Here is a 20,246-nt window from a genome sequence, read left to right on the forward strand (position 1 = left end):
GGCACGACCATAGCTGGACTGGCCAGGTGTTGTGCCAAAAAGTGATTGTCTGCCAAAAACTGATTTCCGGTATTTGCCAAAAACTGATTGCTCATATTTAAACTGCTATAAGTAACTCGTTGGGCTATAATATGTGAAACATATGTCAAATGCATCCCTCATGGATGACATAAAGTCATCTTGAGCCACAAACAACATTCGTGTAACAAGGTAGAAGCCGGCCAAAAAAATCAGTTTTTGGCCGTGACTTTTATATAACCTTTATTTATGCAAAAAAAAAAAATTTAAAAAATCTCATTAATATTAAAATAGTCTTTTTTAAGAGTAAGTTGGCCAAGAGGACAGCAGAAATGGCAGCAAATATTACAATAGTTCAGTAAAAATATTTTAAGTGGGGATAAAGGACCGGATTGGTTATAATGTGAGTACAATAACACAGAGTTATAAAGATACTTGAAAAACAGATAATTTTTAATTCTATATATAACCCCTTTGTAAACCCTGTTCACCGAAGTCTATTTACCAACATACGTAAAGATATTACACATAAAAAATACACAGAAACATTGGAAATCACTTTTTGGCACAACAGCGATGGTGATTTTTCGTTTTTATGGGGCGATGGGTTTTTTTTGTTTGTTTGTTTTGGGGTTTTTTTTATTGTTTTTGTAACGGTATAAACAATGAAAGGTGGTGGATTGGCCAGATGCTGGCCGATGTGTAAAAGTAACTCAGTTGTTTGGTGGTGGCTATGGCGGAGCTTCCACAGAGGCCAGCAGGTGGATGAGGGAAAGGGGAGGCAGGAGGAGGAGAGACCCCAGGCAGCCGCTGCTTCGAGTATCAGGTGAACTGAACTTCAGGTAAGACGGTATGACCTTTTCTTTCTGTACACCGTTATATTTGTGCCACAAAACCAACCAATCAGAGACTTGATCTCATTGGCTGTTTTGGTCTCCAATCAGCTCGCAATGACGAAATGCTATATCCCAGAATGCATTTTGTTCAAAACTCAAACGATGCAGTGGCGGAGAAACGCAGAGTGACGATTTGTTTATCGCCCACTTTGCGCCAGAAAGAACATCAGCTGATATCAGTATAGTGGCACACAAATAACGCCATACTTATGAACTGTTTCTGAGAGACAATGGCTACGTTCACACTGCAGGTCTTAATGCTCAATTCCGATTTTTTGCTCAAATCCAATTTTTTTGTCTGCTTGTTCACACTACAAATAAAATGTGACAGCCAACGCGCTCTGGCGTGAACCCTCAAAGCGCCCGCATGCGCAAAAGAAGACGTCACACACAACGCGCTCTGTTTAGACCCAGACCGAACAGTATTGTTTGACTGATGGCCTTAATATAAAGACTTGTTTCGGACTTTACATTTCCCAATTTTGCTTTAAGTTATAAAGTTATTTTGTTATTTACATATGGCCTAATAATGATCCTTACTGCAGTTTTAGAGAGGAGCGGTGCTTCAAAGGATAGTTGCAGATTTCTGTCAGAATCTGTAGATTATACAGTACAAATAAAATGTTCATGTTCCTCCAACGTTGTCTTCCCAACAGTTTCACTGGATGGCCAGGAAGCGTTCACGATGTCTACTTGGGCGCTGATAATTGGCGTCTGTCTTGTGTCAGTGACGTAAAAGACGGATTTAATGCGACATGACCATTGAAACAGTAGTCGCTTTCTAAAACATCAGATATGTATCGGATTCAGTACCACATACAAAGTGACCCAGATTGGATTTGAAAATATCGGATTTGTGCTGTTCACACTGTCATGATCGGATATGGGTCGCATAGGGTCAAAAAAGTCGGATTTGATGTGCTTTCGCCTGCAGTGTGAACGTAGCCAATAATAATACCAGGATCCTTTGTAGCTGACGGCTGGTAACTGTGCAGCAGAGGCGGGTCTAGCAAAGTGTTGCCAGGGGGCCAGGTAGCCTGGGAAAGGGGGGAACAAAGAAATACTTTTCTTTCTTATTCTCATTTCAAATTTCTAGCTTTTAATAAATAGTTATCTGAATCTTACAACCAAAGTTTTTATCTGATATAAAATGTATAGAAAGTATAGAAACAATACAGTACATCACTGTCACAACAGCGTTTGTTTTCATTCAAAGGCTTTATGGCTTTTCCTATAATACCCGGTGGGCTGGTCTCTAGTCAAAATGCCCGGGCCGATTTTTTGTCCCAGTCCAGCCCTGGGCACGACACGCAGGGAATTCTGCGAAGGTGCATTAAAAAATAAATGGCTGGGCCAGCGGTGCACATCGCAAATTGGCTTGCATAGACACATTTGTTGTGCTGCTTCTTAATGGTAAATGGTAAATGGCCTGTATTTGTATAGTGCTTTTCTAGTCCCTAAGGACCCCAAAGCACTTTACACAACCTGTCATCCACCCATTCACACACACATTCACACACTGGTGATGGCAAGCTACAATGTAGCCACAGCCACCCTGGGGCACTGACAGAGGCGAGGCTGCCGGACACTGGCGCCACCGGGCCCTCTGACCACCACCAGTAGGCAACGGGTGTCTTGCCCAAGGACACAACAACCGAGACTGTCCAAGCCGGGGCTCGAACCGGCAACCTTCCGATTAATGATGATATTATAGCTAACAACCCCAACTACCAGATTCAACTTGTATTTGGCTACAGATAACTTTGCTTACTGGTGAGAGGGACGTTGCTAGCTGGCAGTTTTTTCAAGCGATGTTAAAATTTCCACATTCCGACACTTCAAATGCTTCAGGAGCTGTTCGCTCAGTGCAGCATCAGCACCGCGGAAATACACGGATACATCCATAGACTCGAGACAAAATTCATAATGTGTTTTAGGGACTTTCAGGTGTATGGACCAATGTTTTCTTTTTTAATCAAACCAGAAAGCTTTAATGAAAAGCTGGATTTGTCTTGCATTAACTGGCTGGACACAGAGGAAATCAAAATGCAGCTGATTGAACTGAAAAGCTCCAGTCTGTGGGGGTCAAAGTTTGCAGAACTACGAACACAGCTGGAATCCACAGCTGTGCGTGTTCATGGAGCTGCATTTTCACCTGCTGAACGTCACTACCTGACGAGTTTAACTGTCTTCAGAACATTGCAGAGGCCTTATTGACAGTATTTGGTTCTACATATCTGTGTGAGCAGATTTTCTCTCACATGAAGAGTGAGAGAATGCTCTCAATGACATGAGAGCATTCAGACGGGTAGCCGTCTGAATGCTGGACACTGAATGTTGTACAGTTCATTTGCTGTTATGGATAAAAAGTCTTTTTGTTTCAAAATAGCTGAAAACTATTCGCTGATAGCTGCCAACATCTGCGAACAAATATAATTCTATAAAGTGGTTCTATATAGTGTGTAACTGTTCATATAGAGCGTTATTACATTTATTGCTAATGCAATCATATGGCACATTGACTTTTAGATTAAATTTTAGATGGCACTCATGATCAGAAAGGTTGCCGACCCCTGCTGTAGTCTCTGTAAGCTCATCTTGTTAATGTTTTTATTTTTTTGTTTATCAATTTTATTATTCATATTATTGTCTATACACACACACACACAGAGAGAAACTTCAGAGACACAAATCCATCCACATCCACCCCACCCACTGAAGTGTGGATAGACAGGTGCCCCCCTATAGGACGGAGTGATCCCAGGACGCGTTGAACCCATCACCAGATCACCAGCGAGCCCCAATGACAGACATTGATGGGTTTGTATCCTGAACCCATCCGCTGGAACGTTAAGACAATATAATTACACTGCAAGCAAGACGCAAGTAGGCAAACTTCTTCATGGTACTCGTGCACGGGAGAGAACCGGACAAACGCCGTTCCTTCGCTTGGCCCCAGTTGCTCTCGTCCGTTCTCCCGTACACTGCCCTTTTATTGAGGTTACATGAATATGCATAAGTTCACTAACATGTGATGTCTACATACACACAAAGAGTACCTTGCCTGTTGTGTGTGTGTGTGTGTGTGTGTGTGTGTGTGTGTGTGTGTGTGTGTGTGTGTGTGTGTGTGTGTGTGTGTGATCTGTGTGAGGTCAAGATGTGACCCTGTGAAGACTCCCCAAGGCTAGTGCCAGGACGTCTAACTCCATCTAACAAAAGGCTCTTATACTTAAACAGATATGCGTGCGCTTGCTATACCATAAATCAACAAGAAAAGATAAACTCTCCTAGGGAGTGTGATCTATGCCAGGACACTCTGGGGAATGTATGCACTCCCTTCTACAGCTACACAAAGTTAATACAGACCTCTTTAGGATGAAGCATTCTTTCAATCCACCAATGATTATATACTTCTAAGCATATATGAGTAAATATTTCTAAGCATAAATGACAATCAACAATACAAATCTAACAGACATGATGCAGGAAAAGGAGTTAAGAAGACCTCCCTGCTTCCCTGCATGTCCGTGTTGAAAATAGCCTGCTGGGTGCATGTGTTAAATGTAGATGTGTTGTTCTTCAATTTTGCAATATAATTATAACTTTGGAAATAAGTGCAAATCTCGTATTGCTACAGTCAATAAGACGATTGTTCATAGCTCCCGCTTTAAAATACATAACCTGACCTCATGAAAGGTAACAATTCAATGATAAAAACGGCATCCTTTAAATACTGTAAGGATAATTCTGGCTATAAAGCCACTGTATTTATATGAATTTCTCAAAATGTTCTCCTGACAACAGTTGAAAATATGACAACTTTGCAGCTGTTGGAAAGCTGTGTTATTAACATAAAACACCTGTATCTGCAACACATTCACAGTGGATGAGACACAAATGCAGAAGACAAAGCTTCTGGGTAAAAGACAAAAATCCAAATCTTTAGTCAAAAGATTTGGATTTTGACTAATTGGTTAAAAAAGAAAGTGGTTAAAAAAGAAAGACAACCAATCCACTAAACAGTGTACAGGGGTCATCAAATAGTAGTTCAATGAGTAGAGATTATTGGAAAGAAATTAACATGATTCACTGGTATTTGGCGGTTAGTCTTCGATGGTCCTCAGCAGAACAGAACCCCAACAGTGATTGACCCCCGGAGTCTAGATGCTAGTGGTGGAGATGAAAATGGGGGGATGAGAGGCGGTGATGGAGAGGAGGTGGGTTGCACAAAGGAGAATGACAGATGCGCAGTGAGAGTTAAAGTACATAGTGTGAATGCTGATAGGCCTGAAGAAGGCTGGGAGAAAGATCATTGGACTAGACCGATGATGTCATAAACAACCTGACAGCATGGGAAAGTGGAAGTAATGTAAAGCTTAGATTTAGCCGGCAACACCTGGGAGCAGACACATGTGAGACTATAGTTCTTCCTTATCCTTTAAATTACCATTTTATAATTGTTCGTTAAAATGACTGTAACTCCATCATTGTTTTTGCTAGAGAGAAAATGCAAAGTGTTTCAAAAAGAAGAGAAGCTGAGCTTTACATAGATATTTGGTGTATTGCAGTAGCATTAAGCATTCACAAGCTACTGCTGTCTGAACACAGAAAAATCAACTCGCTTAGATTTTACCATGGATGCTTTGCACTACCGTAACTCCTCAACCATTTGGGCTAGAGAGAGATTTCAAATGGTTACTGAACAATGAGAAGACAAGCTTTACAAAACTCTATGGTGCACCATTGCACAAGCAGTGACAGTCTAAACACGGGTATGAATTGATGACACATGTGGTGTAGAGAAGTGGCAAAGACCAAAGACGCCTGGAGATTTGTTATATAAAAGGAACAATATATTAAAAAAAACTGGGTGAGCTAGGCTCAAAAACATTTTTTGTACATATTTAGTATGGTTCATATTTAAAGTTGATGTTGTGTTACATTTTGTTCATGGTGAATATCAGTTTCCACTTAACTATAAATCTAAAAAAACGCAGTCAATTTTCTTTCCACTTTAAGCTGCTGTTACATTGTCACAACAATACAGTAGTGTAAAATAATTGTGAGATACTGAAAGCTGAGGTTATTCTGAAAGAAGGGGCAAAAGGGTTCACTCTTAGTTTCTGACACTTTTACAACCAAATTGATCAAATAAATCCAGGCGGCCTAAATGATACTGGGTAAAATAATAATAAAAAAAAAAAACACGGGGGGGGGGGGGGTTGAACTTGTGCAGATCTTCATTACAAAAGAACACTGAAACTGAAAAACATTAAAACAAAAAATTAACAAAGGGTCACAGCTGAGTATATTTATTGAATTACCACCAATTACAAAAAAGGAAAAACTTGTAAAGGCAGCAAAGTAAACTGAGCAGAATACAGAAAGACAAGTGATTACAAAATAAATAAGGTAATGACTTCAACCTCTACCTGGATTACTTAAATATTTTATAAATTCAGTTCAGTTCAATTCAATTTTATTTATACAGCGCCAAATCACAACAGTTGCCTCAAGGCGCTTTATATTGTAAGGTAGACCCTACAATAATACATATACAGAGAGAACCTCAGCAATCATATGACCCCTGTGAGCAAGCACTTTGGTGACAGTGGGAAGGAAAAACTCCCTTTTAACAGGAAGAAACCTCCGGCAGAACCAGGCTCAGGGAGGGGCGGGGCCATCTGCTGCGACTGAGAGAAGGAAGACGGGACAAAAGACATGCTGTGGAAGAGAGACAGAGATTAATAACAAGTATGATTCAGTGCGGAGAGGTCTATTAACACATAGTGAATGAGAAAGGTGACTGAAGAAGAAATACTTAATGCATCATGGGAATCTCCCAGCATCCTCCCCCCTATTGCACCATAGCTTAGCGAGATGTTAGTGAGTGGGTCTAACATCTCAGGGTCACCTGATTCAGCCCTAATAATATGCTTCAGCAAAAAGGAAAGTTTTAAACCTAATCTCAAAAGTCCATCCGTCAATGTCTGTCTGCTGAATTCAAATTGGAAGCTGGTTGAACAGAAGAGGGGCCTGAAAGCTGAACACTCTGCCTCCTATTCTACATTTACAAATCTTTGGGTTACTTAACGTAATACCTGGTTCTTTGATAACAGAGTGAGGTGTTTCACTATGGGAATCGCCTCGGCGTGACCAACTACGGAAGCTCCAATGACACCACGTCTGTCTATGACAGACCTGTCGAGCCGTGCTCAGGGCTCCGCCCCCTCGTGCTAACACGGCCGACCAGCTCCTCCTAACTCATTCCAAGCAGATTTCTTTCCGTGCCTAAGCAAGGAGGGAACTGTTGGTGAAACACCTCACTCTGTTATCAAGGAACCAGGGATTACGTTAAGTAACCCAACGTTTTTTTTCCAACTTCGCTCGGTGTTTCACTATGGGAGATATGGCCCACTCCCGGATTGCGCCAGCTCCCGAAGCTACTCTCCAGTGCTACTCCAGGATCTCAGGTCGAACCTGAGGCACCAGAATCCAGCACCGTCTGAGCCAGGGATGACTGTGCAACATCCAGCCGATAAAACCGGACAAACGGGTGCGGTGTAGCCCAGCTTGCTGCCGCACAAATATCCTGGACTGATACACCTTTGAACAACGCCCAGGATGTGGCCACACCCCTAGTGGAGAGTGCTCGGAGTCCCGGGGGGGCCTGCAAGCCCTTACAGCTATAAGCCAGAGCTAAGGCCTCTACAATCCAATGAGCTAGCCTCTGGCGTGATACGGGCCTGCCCTTGTGAGGGGAGGCCCAGGAAACAAACAGCTGATCCGACTTCCTGAATCCAGCTGTTCTGTCAACATAAGTCCCCAAGGCCCAGACAGGGCACAAAGTGTTCAGCCTCTGCTCCCTCTCGGAAGAGAATGGAGGGGGGTGAATAGCTAGGAGCTCTACTGTAGAGCACCTGTATGATGTTTCCAACACTTTAGGGACAAAGGCTGGGTTAGGCCTCAGGAGTGTTTTAGTGAGTCCCGGGGCCAACTGTAGACAAGAGGGGTGAATAGACAGAGACTGTAATTCACTAACTCGCTTGGCTGTGGTTAGAGCCAACAGCAGAGTGGTTTTAAGAGAGAGAAACTTCAACCCCACTGCCCCAATAGGCTCAAAGGGGTGGTGGGAGAGGGCGTCTAAAACGACTGACAGATCCCATAAAAGGGACCAGTGGTCTAGAAACTGGGAGCGTTCGACGTGCCCCTCTCATGAAGCGACTTACAAGGGGGTGCTGCCCAGCAGGTTTATCACCAAACCCCACGTGGCAGGCTGAAATAGCTGCTAAATAAACCTTTATAGTGGAAAAAGCTTTCCTTTTGTCCAGCAAGTCTTGAAGAAAACACAACAGCTCCACCACTGAACACTGAAAAGGGATAATCTGCTTTTCATGGCACCACTCTTCAAAAACATGGAATTTACTGCTGTAAATGGAACGAGTGGAGGAGGCTCTGGCATTCTGAATGGTTTCAATAACCTTCGGAGGCATGCCTGCTGCCTTCAAATTCCACCTTTCACGGGCCAGGCCCAGAGAGCAACCTGGTCTGGATGGGGATGGTATATCTCCCCCCGCGCCTGAGACAGAAGGTCCCTGCGGATGGGGAGTGGCCATGGCTCGTCCACCAGAAGCTGGATGATTTCTGCTATCCAGTGTTTGGATGGCCACCGTGGAGCTATTAAAATCAGAGACAGCCCCTGATCCCTCACTCTGATCAGTGTTGGGGAGATCAGGCTGAGGGGAGGGAAAGCATACAGCAGAGTTTTTTGGCCATGGATGGGCCAGCGCATCCACGCCCAGTGGCACGTGTGCGTCTGACAGGGAGAAAAACAGGGGGCACTGTGTGTTTTCTCGCGAGGCGAAGAGATCTACGGCAGCCCGGCCGTATCTCTGCCAAATCTGCTCCACCACCTGTGGGTGAAGCCTCCATTCTCCGAACAGTGGATTTCCTCTGGACAGGAGGTCCGCCCCCCTGTTCAGAATTCCTGGCACGTGAGTTGCCCGAAGGGAGAGGAGCCGAGTGCTGCTCCACATAATTATTTCCCTGGCTAACCTGTGTAGCTGCCGGGAACGGGTGCCGCCCTGGCGGTTGATATAAGCAACTACAGTGGAGTTGTCTGTTTTCACTAAAACATGTTGACCCCGGAGATACGGCAGAAAATGCCGTAAGGCTAGGAGCACCGCGCGGAGCTCCAGCACATTTATGTGATTCAGAGTAAGTCTCTGTGACCAAACGCCATTCACTGCTCTGCCCATCATAGTTGCACCCCAACCTGACAGGGATGCATCTGTGGTCAGCGTCACCCTGGATGATACTGCCCCGAGCGGTGCCCCTGCCGCGAGAGCTGTCGGGCTCCTCCAGGGCCGGAGAGTACGTTATTTTTACACCACGACTGAGATGTCGGCGAGGGCACAGCTGCAGAGAAGCGACCCACCACTGAAAATCTCTCATCATAAGCAGCCCCAAGTGTACCACCGATATCACCGAGGCCATGAGGCCGAGGAGGCGGAGACAGAGTCGGAACCGCACGACTTTCCCCAGCTGAAAACGGGAAAGACAGTGAGTGAAGGATGCGATCCTCCGCTCTGAACGTGCGATACGATAAGAGATGGAGTCTATTCTGAGCCCCAGATACTCTGTAGACTGTGCGGGTTCCAAGTGGCTCTTTTCCAGGTTGATAGTGAACCCAAGCTCCGTGAGGTGATTCACCACCACCCCGGAGTCTTTGATCGCCTGCTCGCGCGATCGTGAGCATATTAGATAATCGTCTATGTAAGAAAATATTCTGATGCCGCTGTTCCTTAACGGAGACAGCGCTGCCTCCACACATTTGCTGAACACCCTCGGAGCTAAGGATAGCCCGAATGGGATAGTTTGAAACTCGTACGCTACGCTCTGATAACCGAACCTGAGATATTTCCTGTGTGGAGGATAAATGGTGATATGAAAATATGCATCTGATAGGTCGATTGTAACAAACCAATCGCCTGTGTGAATTGAACGACAAAGCGTCTTGTGTGTGAGCATTCTGAACGTGTACTTTCTTAAATGCTTGTTTAACACACGCAGATCCAGAATAGGACGGAGCGACGTTCCGTCCTTTTTCGGGATGAGGAAATACCGGGAGCAAAAGCCCTGCTGAGCTTCTTCGCTCGGAACCGCTCCGATCGCCTGTTTGTGTAACAGGGAGGATATTTCCTCCTCCAGCACATTCGCTGAATCGCGACTGGCCACAGAAGCTAACACTCCGCCGAATCTCGGTGGTTTTGCCGCAAACTGTAGTCTGTAACCATGGGAAATGGTTGACAAGACCCAGGGATGAACTGCGCATGCGCGCCACCGCTCCAGCTGCGCTGCGAGCGGGCCTCTGAAGAAGCGGTAGCGTGACGTCACCCCTGTCTCCCGGAAGGAGTTGGGGCTCTCCCCCTCGGGAAGAGCGTGAGCTCCCCCCGCTGGGAACAAAGACAAATTGAAGTGATTTTCTTTTGTTTTTATTTTGAAACTGGGGGGACATTCTGCCCTTGGCAAACTGCCTGGCTGCAGAAATGCACGTTTTATTTCTTTTGTTACCCCCAAACCACAGTGAAGTGTCTGATGACTCTGGGCAGTGCTTGGTGACACAGACAGAGTGCTTAGAAGTGTTTGGTGACACTGCACCATTTGTCCACAAGTCTGTCCTCCCTGAACTGGAGGAGGAGACTGAGAGGGTGCTCCTGGTGAACTGGAAACTTCCGGAGACCCTGAACTTTGGAGTGATTTGGTTACCCCTTCTAACACCTTCCTTCTCTTTGGGGAAGAAAAGAGGGGTGACACAGAATGCTGCAGGTGTGCTAGGCTGACCGCTTCTTTTTCCCCTCTCCGGGGTGTGACGGCTTGTTCTTTGCAGCAACTGCTGCAAAGGAATGCTTGCCCCAAGGTCTTCGGTTCTCTACCTTGGCCTGGTGGGCACCCTGCTGGTCTCCTGCTCCTCTCTGCATTCTGACCCCACTCTGTCTCCCTCTCACAGCTGCTGCTGTTGCTGCAAAGCCAGCTCTTGGCGCCTGCTGGGGCTGAGAGTTAGGTTTTCTGGGTAAGCAGAGGTTGAATGCTTCACCCTCCTGCTTTCTGCGGGTGCTTGTTTCTCTCATTCTCTCCAGGGCTGGGCCAAAGAGACCCTTGGTTGGGTCATAGGTTGCATCCATGACCTCAGCCTTCTGAGCATCACCTAGGCCTGACAGGTTTAGCCACAAGGCTCTCTCACCCGAGACTGCAAGGCCCATAACGCGACCACACCCTTGGACTGCTCCCCTGGAGGAGCGAAGAATGAGATCATTAACCACGCAGATTTCATCCCAGAGGGCTGGGTTCGGGGAACCCGAGTCAAGCTGACGGCCCATGTCTTCCAGAATTTCTGCCTGATATGCTGATAGCAGTGTGACTGCATTAAGCGAGCATGCTGACTGTGCAGCATATTTGTATGTCCTTAGATAAATAGATGCCGTGAGGCGATCTATCTTGTTGGGCAAAGAAATGCTAGAAGAAGCTGAGATTGCCCTGCGGTTAGGGTGAAGGTGATACGCCACTGAAGGCTCCACTGCTGGGGGTTCGGTCAGCCCCAGTTCACCCATCCCCTGGATCTCAAGCTTAGAGCAGCCCTTGGTCGGAAGCTTGCTTTTAAAAGGGCTTGACCAATTGCGACTCATTTCTTTCATGCAGGCTGGGACTGCTGGCAGAAGCTGCTTTGATGGCGGCAAGGCTGGTGGGAGCCTCTTGCCGTCATACAGGTCGCGTTCTGCCCCTTCGGCATCCTGGGCGGCTGGCCATGGGATGCCTAGCTTGGCAGCAGCCCGTTTGCAGACTTCGTACAAATTGCTGTCCACCAGGGGTGCAACTTCAGCCCCACTCGGTGGCCTGGACTGCTGGGGAGGAAAGGTAGAGTCATCCTCCTGTTCCTCATCCATGTCCTCCAGGTCGAGGAGGTCGGAGTCGGCATCGCCCTCCGCATCCTCGCCACCCGGCTCGCCCACGTTTTGATCGAGGAGGTCCTCGAATGATGGGGGCATGAGCGGGGACTCTTCTTCCATCATGTCCGCCCAGCTTGTGGAGGCTCGTGGATGACGGATATCGCTCGTAGCAGTAGCAGCATACAGGCAGCAGTGACTGTTCGTTACTGCTACTCTCAGCCTCATTTCCAGGACTTTCTCTGGCATCAAAGCACAGTGTGGGCATCCCTGAGGGTCCGCCAGTGAAGCCTGAGCATGCTTGGCACCCATACAGACGATGCACATTGGATGAGGGTCCCTGCCCGAGATGGTGGCACCGCATGATGCGGGGCACGGGCGGGATGCAGCCTCTTTAGCCTTCGGCTCCGACCTTTTGGCGGGAGTAGGAGCCGTAGACATGGTTAGCGGAAAGGGGTGAGACTAGGCTACACCAGGCTCGTCTCGACACGTTAGCCCGTAAGTAGCTAGGACTAGCAGCGGGTGTTAAATCCGATCTAGTCGCGGCGGGAGTCAGCTCGTCGTGACACGTTAGCTGCACTCCGCTAGCCAATATCGTTAGCAACTTAATGCTAACCGAACCCTAGGTCGACCAACAAGCTAATGCTAGTGAGACGCTAATGTGGTTCGTGGCCTGCTAACAAGTTAATGCTAGCCGGACACTGAACGAACAGCTCGCCGTAACGCATTAGCCCGAGTCACACAACGTCGGCTACCTCGCTAACTAAAACCAGGAACCGCTGGGACAGCTCGCCTGACGCGGTTGCTGTTCCACAGTGCAACTCTAAGTACACTTCTTTCGAAGGACTTACTCAGCACGATCCAAACTGGAACCAGAAAAACTGCCTTCGGCGACGTACTCCTACACGGGACACCTGAGAACTGTTAAGCAGCTAATCAAGTTAGCCTGGATGCGCTGAGGGAGCTCAAAGTAGTTTCTCACGGGAAGAAAGCGAGAATGAGTTAGGAGGAGCTGGTCGGCCGTGTTAGTACGAGGGGGCGGAGCCCTGAGCACGGCTCGACAGGTCTGTCATAGACATTGGAGCTTCCGTAGTTGGTCACGCCGAGGCGATTCCCATAGTGAAACACCGAGCGAAGTTAGAAAAAGAACCACCAACATTTTGTCTTTAGATTAGATTGTCTTTTTGGGAATTCCTCAGTTTACTCTGCCCAGTTAGCTGGTCCAGTAGTCTTCCTTCCTTCTTTTCAGGCTATTTCACATGTATATTTGGCATTTTTGGCATCTCCCTGTCAGTGGACGAAATGTGATCCTGTAGTCCACAAAAACTTGAAACACAACAGTCAACTTAAATCCTGTCTTGAGATTGTCTTGAGAAGTCCAACTCCAGGTCCAGTCTTGTCTGCTGTAGAGGACTTGTTTTTGAGAACCTGCACTTTATTGGAAAGCTTTTTTTCCCCATCTAATCCAAATATCACTTTTTGAAGAAATTCAGATGTGTATCACAGGCTCTTAGGCTATCTCAAGTTTAAACCGTAGATCAAGTGTGTGTGTGTGTAGACAATAATATGAATCAAAGCCAAGTGATGATACCAGCATTTTCAGGGAGATCCATCTCATCTGCTGCCTCATGCCTCACAATGTAGGTGCCCAACACTATTTTCTTAATTTGTCTCACAGCGCCAGAATCAGTACTGCATGGCAGAAAGTGCACACACATTAACACTTATACCTATAATATAAATTGGCAGTATTAATGAAACAATTTACAAATGATATAAGGTTGGTAATTATCTATATTTTCCATTTTCAGTAAATCCTAAGAGAAGATCAGAACCATCAATGAATAAACAGTAAGTAAGATTTAGTGTATATTAACACTCATAACTTGTTTGCACCACAGATCTCGTCTTATTGTGGTTCATGGAGAAAAAATTCCATGGTTTACTAGTGGAGAAAAATGGCAGTATTAATAGCACACTGATAATAGTTCCACCTCAACCATAACTCAAAAGTCCCATTTTCTGTATAAACAATGTGGACAGGTTTTTAAAATCAAAAAATGCTGTGTAAATTTTTTTTTTACAGATTTTCTTTGTCAGTTGGGCTCCAACGGTGTTGCAACTTACAAGAACTCTGTAATACGGCTGTCAGGATCTTCATTTAATTAGAGCCGCAATGCTTTCAGTATGTTGCCCCACCTTACTTCAATTGTGTGAAAGACGGTTTTTAAACTAATTATTTTATTTACACTATCCTGTAAATGTACATAAATTCTCTGCACAAGACACATTTTATATATGCAACCTGTATAGCTCTTGTCCTATTTCCAGGATCATTGTTGCATTATTATTATTTTTTTAATCAACATTCTGTGCAGAAGAAAAATGAAGCATCAAACGCTCCTTTTTAAGTCCACAGATCCTTAAGCAGAAACCCTGGAATAAGAAAGTTTAGAATCACAGACATGATAGCTGCTACCTCTGGGATTTTACATTTCATCAAGCAGACTAAAAGATATAAAGCCTGGTTATGTCAAACTTGCTTCCTGAGGTTTACACCTCAGTGTCAAGAGCTTAAACAATCACAAACTCATTCAACATGCACACCTTGTGCATGGTTGCCATGATCTGTCTGATATTGTGTCCTGCTGTCCCCCCTTCTTTCTAAACACCCATAGTAGTTTGCTGGAGTAATGCTCCAGTTGGACCAAAAAGATTTAGACTAGAGGACTGTGGTGATGCGGGTGAACTCTGCATTAACCTGAAAACACATATTAGCCAAGTGTATCTCAGAGCAAGCTAAAACTGATGTTGATCAGCTATAACATATTCTAGGTAAGAACATCTGGTTTTGGTTGGAAGTTTTCAGGTGCAGAGTCACTGACTAGTATGTTGTATGTTATACAGAATGAGTATTGTAATATAAGCAGAACAAGCGTATAATGCCCACTCTTTTTATCGTATTCACAAGAATTACAGCTACAATCAATTTCTGATGCCAGCCCATGTAGTATGTCTCTCTTAAGCTTGGAGCTTGGACTTAGAAGTGTGCTGTAGAACGCTCGATTCGCTCTCTCTAAACTAAATCTGTATCTCATAACTGAACTGAGATATTTTGAAGTTTGATGGCCATGGATGGGATCTAAGGGTAGAGCTGTGTCTCCTCCAACTCCTCCTCTTGCACTGAAAAAAAGGGATTGGCCAGCTCTAGGATTTACGTGAGCATCATGTATTTAACACAAGTGCCTCATGCTTTAAAGTTAAGTGTAACTGTATAGCGTAGAAACTACATGATATGCAGAGAGGCTAGATTAAATTGTTCATATCATGTTCGAGTGAAGTAAGTCAATAATATAGCAATGTTAAATCCGGCGACACTGCACGGTATTTCAGTCTTGCGCGCTTTGGATCGTGGTCTCAGTCAAGTCGAGCAGCCACCTCTACTTTTTTTGGTATACCGAAAAAAGTAAATTGGCTGGTTGTTACATTAAAAAAGTCTAACTTGTAATTTGAACACAATAATTTCATGTTTCTATGAACGTAATTAAATCATGAAGGATCTGTACGAAATTCAACAACTTAATTTGTTCTTGTTGCGATGACATGATACAATCTAGTAAGAGTGGTTAGTTGCTGAACTCATGAAATTCATAAGATTGCATGCGATGTCAAACTACAGGAAAATCACTGGAGTTAGAGGCAGACAACCATACACACACAAAACAAAAAAATTCTGCATCAAGCCTCGAAATCATAGCTTTCCTACTTTTGTTAAGCCTGGATTGGTGGCATCGTGGTTAATGCTGTTGCTTCACAGTATGAAGGTCCTGGATTCAAATCCGCAATATGGCTAGTTTGTAGTGGTTTCTCTCTGGGTCTACTGGTTTCCTCCCACAGTTAAAAGTCATGCAGTTATTATAGTTAAGTTAATTGGTGATTCTAAATTACCTGTAAATGCAAATGGTTGTTTGTCATGTGATAGACTGGTGAGCTGTCCAGGGTGTACCCTGCCTCATAACCTATCACTTCAGGGTTATTTCCCAGCCAGGATAAAGATAGGAGGATGGTAGTTGTTGTAGATCCATTCAACTTTCATGGTAACCAGACTCTAGACTTTGTTGAACATTATGTAGTATTTAGGTGACCAAGTAGTACTGCAGTAAAAGTTATTGAATAGTGGTGAAATAAAATGACAAAATTGTGAAGGATTAAAATATTCCAAGAGCTCAACTTACTTCATCTAAACATGTTTCAATTGCGTTTTTGAACACAAAATGCACAGGTTTATTGAATATGAAAAAATTGTGTTGATTTAACTAAGTTGTTTACATTTCTGCCAAAGCAAAACATTTGTGTGCAACCAATGTCCACTACTGAATTAAGTAAATCCAACATGGCCTTTATTTCAGTGTGTCTGACTCATTCTGAAGGTAAATAACTTTAACCGTGCTCTTGTCTTTGATCTCTGAAGTTGCTGACAAGTTCACAAACTCATTGTCAAACTCACTGTCTCTATCCTTCAGTCTGAAATTGCCAGACAATGCAAAGTTCCTTCTAATCTCTTTGTTAAGGACTTCAGCTGAATCAGGTATTCCAGTGGGCAGAATTAACTTTGATGCATTGTCAACTCCAAGGACAACTCTCAGGACTGCAGCCATCTTGTGTTCACTCTGATAAAAAAGGACACATTTCTTAAGGAAACTGTTTTAATTTTCACCAGTTTTGTATTGAGTTTAAATTTGAAATGAGAAAACCATTGCATTTCTATATGATCTAAATTTGTTTTATTTCTTGTATCTTTCCTCTCTTCCCTCTTTTTTCCCCCTTCACTTTCATTTCTGGCATTTCCCCCTCTGCTTTAAAAACAGGTTTGTATGACAGCCAATAATAACAATATCATAATAATGACAAAAATATTGGCATTGGCCAGTGGTACCTCTCCACCTCCTAGTAGATAAACCTTTCAATTTCAAATCAATTGCAATATTCTATGTTGCTTTAGGCAAGTTACCTAAAATCCAATAAATCAGACAATATTTATGTTTCTTGCATGAAACAATAGATTGCAAACCTGGAAGTCATTAATATGCAAACACAATGAAATCTTTAAATCCTCAAATGAAAAAAAGGATTGTTTGACCATCAAAACTTGTATTTGGTGTAAATTTGCAGAACAGGCTATATGACTACTAGCAAGCTTGTCCACTATATCATTGTAGTCTGTCTGTCAGTGCGCCCCAGGGTGGCTGTGGCTACAATGTAGCTTGCCATCACCAGTGTGTGAATGTGTGTGCGAATGGGTGGATGACAGGTTGTGTAAAGCGCTTTAGGGTCCTTAGGGACTAGAAAAGCACTATACAAATACAGGCCATTTACCTTTTTTTTTTTTTTTTTTACCATTATGCCCAAGTAGCTGAAGAGACTTAAGTATGGGAACATATTGAAATGTTTTGTTGAACCTTGCCTCTAGAACATACTCAACAGGTTCCACAACATTAAACTTTTCCTCACAGAATTGCTTAAGTTTGAAATCTGATGCTAGTGGACGTCCCTTAGATTTAGCTTGGACCAAAGGACTGTTGCTAGAAATGGCAAGGCTGAGTTCCTTAATTATAACCTGAAGATTATACTTAAAAAAATCTCAACCGTTGTATTATGTGATATCAGTGCTGTAGCAGAGGCAAAAATGAAACCTTCAAGTAACTTTTGAGAAATTGGACAAGCCAATTTTTTAATCAATTTTTCATTTGGTACAACTTCACATAAATTATGTAACTTCTATGTCAGAGGCAATTTCTCCAAGATAAGTTGACTGTTCTTCGCATAACTGAGGTGCTCAATTTTCATCACCATCACAAGAGTTTGCAGTTCGTCTTGTAATCGGAAGGTTGCCGGTTCGAGCCCCGGCTCGGACAGTCTCGGTCGTTGTGTCCTTGGGCAAGACACTTCACCCGTTGCCTACTGAATCGATTCTAGAACGTAAATATCTGGTATTGGAAGAATCAAAATTTCAGTATCAATCCACACACCACTATTTTTCAATGTGTTTCCAGTCTGTGAACTGCAGGTCCTGAGCTAGTGATGAGCAAATGAAGCTTTCTGAAGCACTGAAGCTTGTATTGAAAAACTATTTCAACACAGTTCCCCTTGGTGACATCTGGTGGCCAAAAATATGAAGAGCAGCTTGAACCTACAACTTGTAATGAACTGCTTCATTATGCCCAGTTAACAGAGCTGAATTGACAGCCTCTGTTTGATATCATGTGACAGTTCTGTCTGATATCGGGCTGATATGGTGTTTTGAAGGTGTATTTTTTGTTGAAAAAATGATGTTATACCCATTTTAATAATATTGATGAATACATTTTCCTTGTTTAAACATGTGCCATGGTGTGTTCTCCTTTTGCTTGTGACTTCTTGATGGTTTTTTACTAATTAAAAAAAAAAAACCCACACAATAAATAACAATGTACAAACCATTATAATAGCTTGGGAGTATGCTTGTACTGTGAGGCCACGTGATTATGCAATTACCAGCAGACAGATTCGTTTATATAAAATATACCAAGGGCGTAGATTTGGTTTTGGCATTGGTGGGGACGGATGATTCAACCACCGAACCCTGCCCTGTTTCTTTTTTTCCCCTTTTTGTCTTTGCTTCTTGATAAAAAGGAGAAATATACTTGCCTACATATGCTATTCTACATGCTTTTAAACCATTTAAAATTACAATTCATAGTTTTACATTTGAAATTATATAATGTTAAATTACTATTAAACAAATGACTGACTAAGTATTTTAGGCTTTAGTTTACTTCAGCCATATTTCATATAAATCAGGCATCATACAAACATAAAAATAGCTTCAAATACAGTCATGACAATAAAAGAATATGACTTTAAGGAATTAACAACATTACTTCAGTTATAGTACACCAACATCTCTTATACATTAGCACTAAGGGAACACTGAATGACCTGCTGGTTTTTGTCCATAAAGCTACTCATCTAAGATTACCACAAAGTAAAAGATCTCTCAGCAAAATTATGCAACATTTTAGGCACTGTTGCTCCGATCAAATCAGTGAGCTGGGATTTTTTATTCCAAACATGAACTACTGTTACAGCAACAGACATGGACTACTAGTGTCCCACACAACAACTCAATGTCCACTATGTGAAGGGGCCACACACATGCCTTCTCCTCTCGTTAACTGAGGTAAACTGCTGGCATATTTGTTTTACATCTATACTGTCCAGTCTCTCCTGGTGGACATGGCATACAGCAGCATTGTTTAATCTCATTCGAGTCACTGTTAATGATGAAAGATTTTTTAATTTTGTGATTATCGTCCATGTGTGCACATGTAAAAGATATCTTGAGTCTGAGTTCCTTTGCCTTCTACAATTTCTCCTCACAGTTAACCTTACCCATCTTTTTAGTCTTCTGAGAACACTGAAGCTTCTTTTAGCCTCAGTACATGCATTTTATCCTCAGATTAAAATTATTATTATTATTATTATTATTATTATTATTATTATGTGCTTGATGTGCCTCAGCTTTGGCCCTGGCTCTTCCCCTCTGACTGCACTAGGACATATTGCCACCTGATAAAATAACACATTGATTCATGCCATATAAAAAGTGAGACGTGTCAATTCAGATTCTTTGTCAAATAAACACTAATGAATCAATTTACATCAGCAGCTGACAATTGTCATGATAATAAATACTAGTTAATCTACAGCACCAAATCATCAGTCAGTCACCTGTGAGCTCGCCTCTTCACCTCTGTCTGAGCTACAACATGGCAGAGCTGCCTGTCACCTGATGAATAACAGTGAGACATTCCACATACATGCAGTCACACATGTGCTTCAAATACAGTAATTGAACCATCAAGTCATCCCCCAATTTCACCTGTGATCTTGTGTCACCATTGTTGGTTGGAATATTTGCAAAATCATGACTACCATGATATTTTGTCTCAAAAATTAACCCTATGAATATGTCAGCACCATTAGGATGAAATTATTGTGTCACCAACATTTAACGTTAGATATATAATTTTAACAGCCTCTGTAAACTAATATCCTGGCTGCTCGAGGCTGCCGTTTTCTCTGACAGTTTCAATCAAAATTAGAAATGCTACTGTGGGAGACTGAGGTAACTAATAGTGCCGCCTGCATAGCCTGTAACGTTATTGTGACGGACACATTTTATGAGTGAACTTTGCTTTAAGTGACTTACAGGTAGTGATGTGACGTTCTGTATCGAGGCTTCGGAGCGTGTGTCGAGTAATGGAGGGGGCGTTTCCGCGATGCGCGGAAGGCTTGCTTCATTTATGGGAGGAGCTGAAAATGATGACGTCCGAAGCCTCGCTGCCCG

General features: G+C 43.4%; 1 protein-coding gene across 1 annotated transcript; it reads right to left on the minus strand.

Moving 5' to 3' along the window:
- Nucleotides 1-10,721: 10,721 nt before the first annotated feature.
- LOC146667446 (uncharacterized) lies at nucleotides 10,722-20,217 on the minus strand. The gene is made up of 2 exons (XM_085409107.1): nucleotides 20,109-20,217; nucleotides 10,722-19,685 (listed from the first exon to the last, which is right to left on the minus strand). Exon 2 carries the CDS (start codon nucleotides 12,296-12,298, stop codon nucleotides 10,748-10,750), a length of 1,551 nt encoding a protein of 516 aa, XP_085265233.1. The 5' UTR covers nucleotides 12,299-19,685; nucleotides 20,109-20,217; the 3' UTR covers nucleotides 10,722-10,747.
- Between the last annotated feature and the right edge of the window lie 29 nt (nucleotides 20,218-20,246).

This window comes from Rhamphochromis longiceps, linkage group LG6, assembly GCF_057381845.1.
Source record: "Rhamphochromis longiceps isolate RC_006_pf linkage group LG6, R_longiceps_female_GT1.1, whole genome shotgun sequence".
Taxonomy (NCBI): domain Eukaryota; kingdom Metazoa; phylum Chordata; class Actinopteri; order Cichliformes; family Cichlidae; genus Rhamphochromis; species Rhamphochromis longiceps.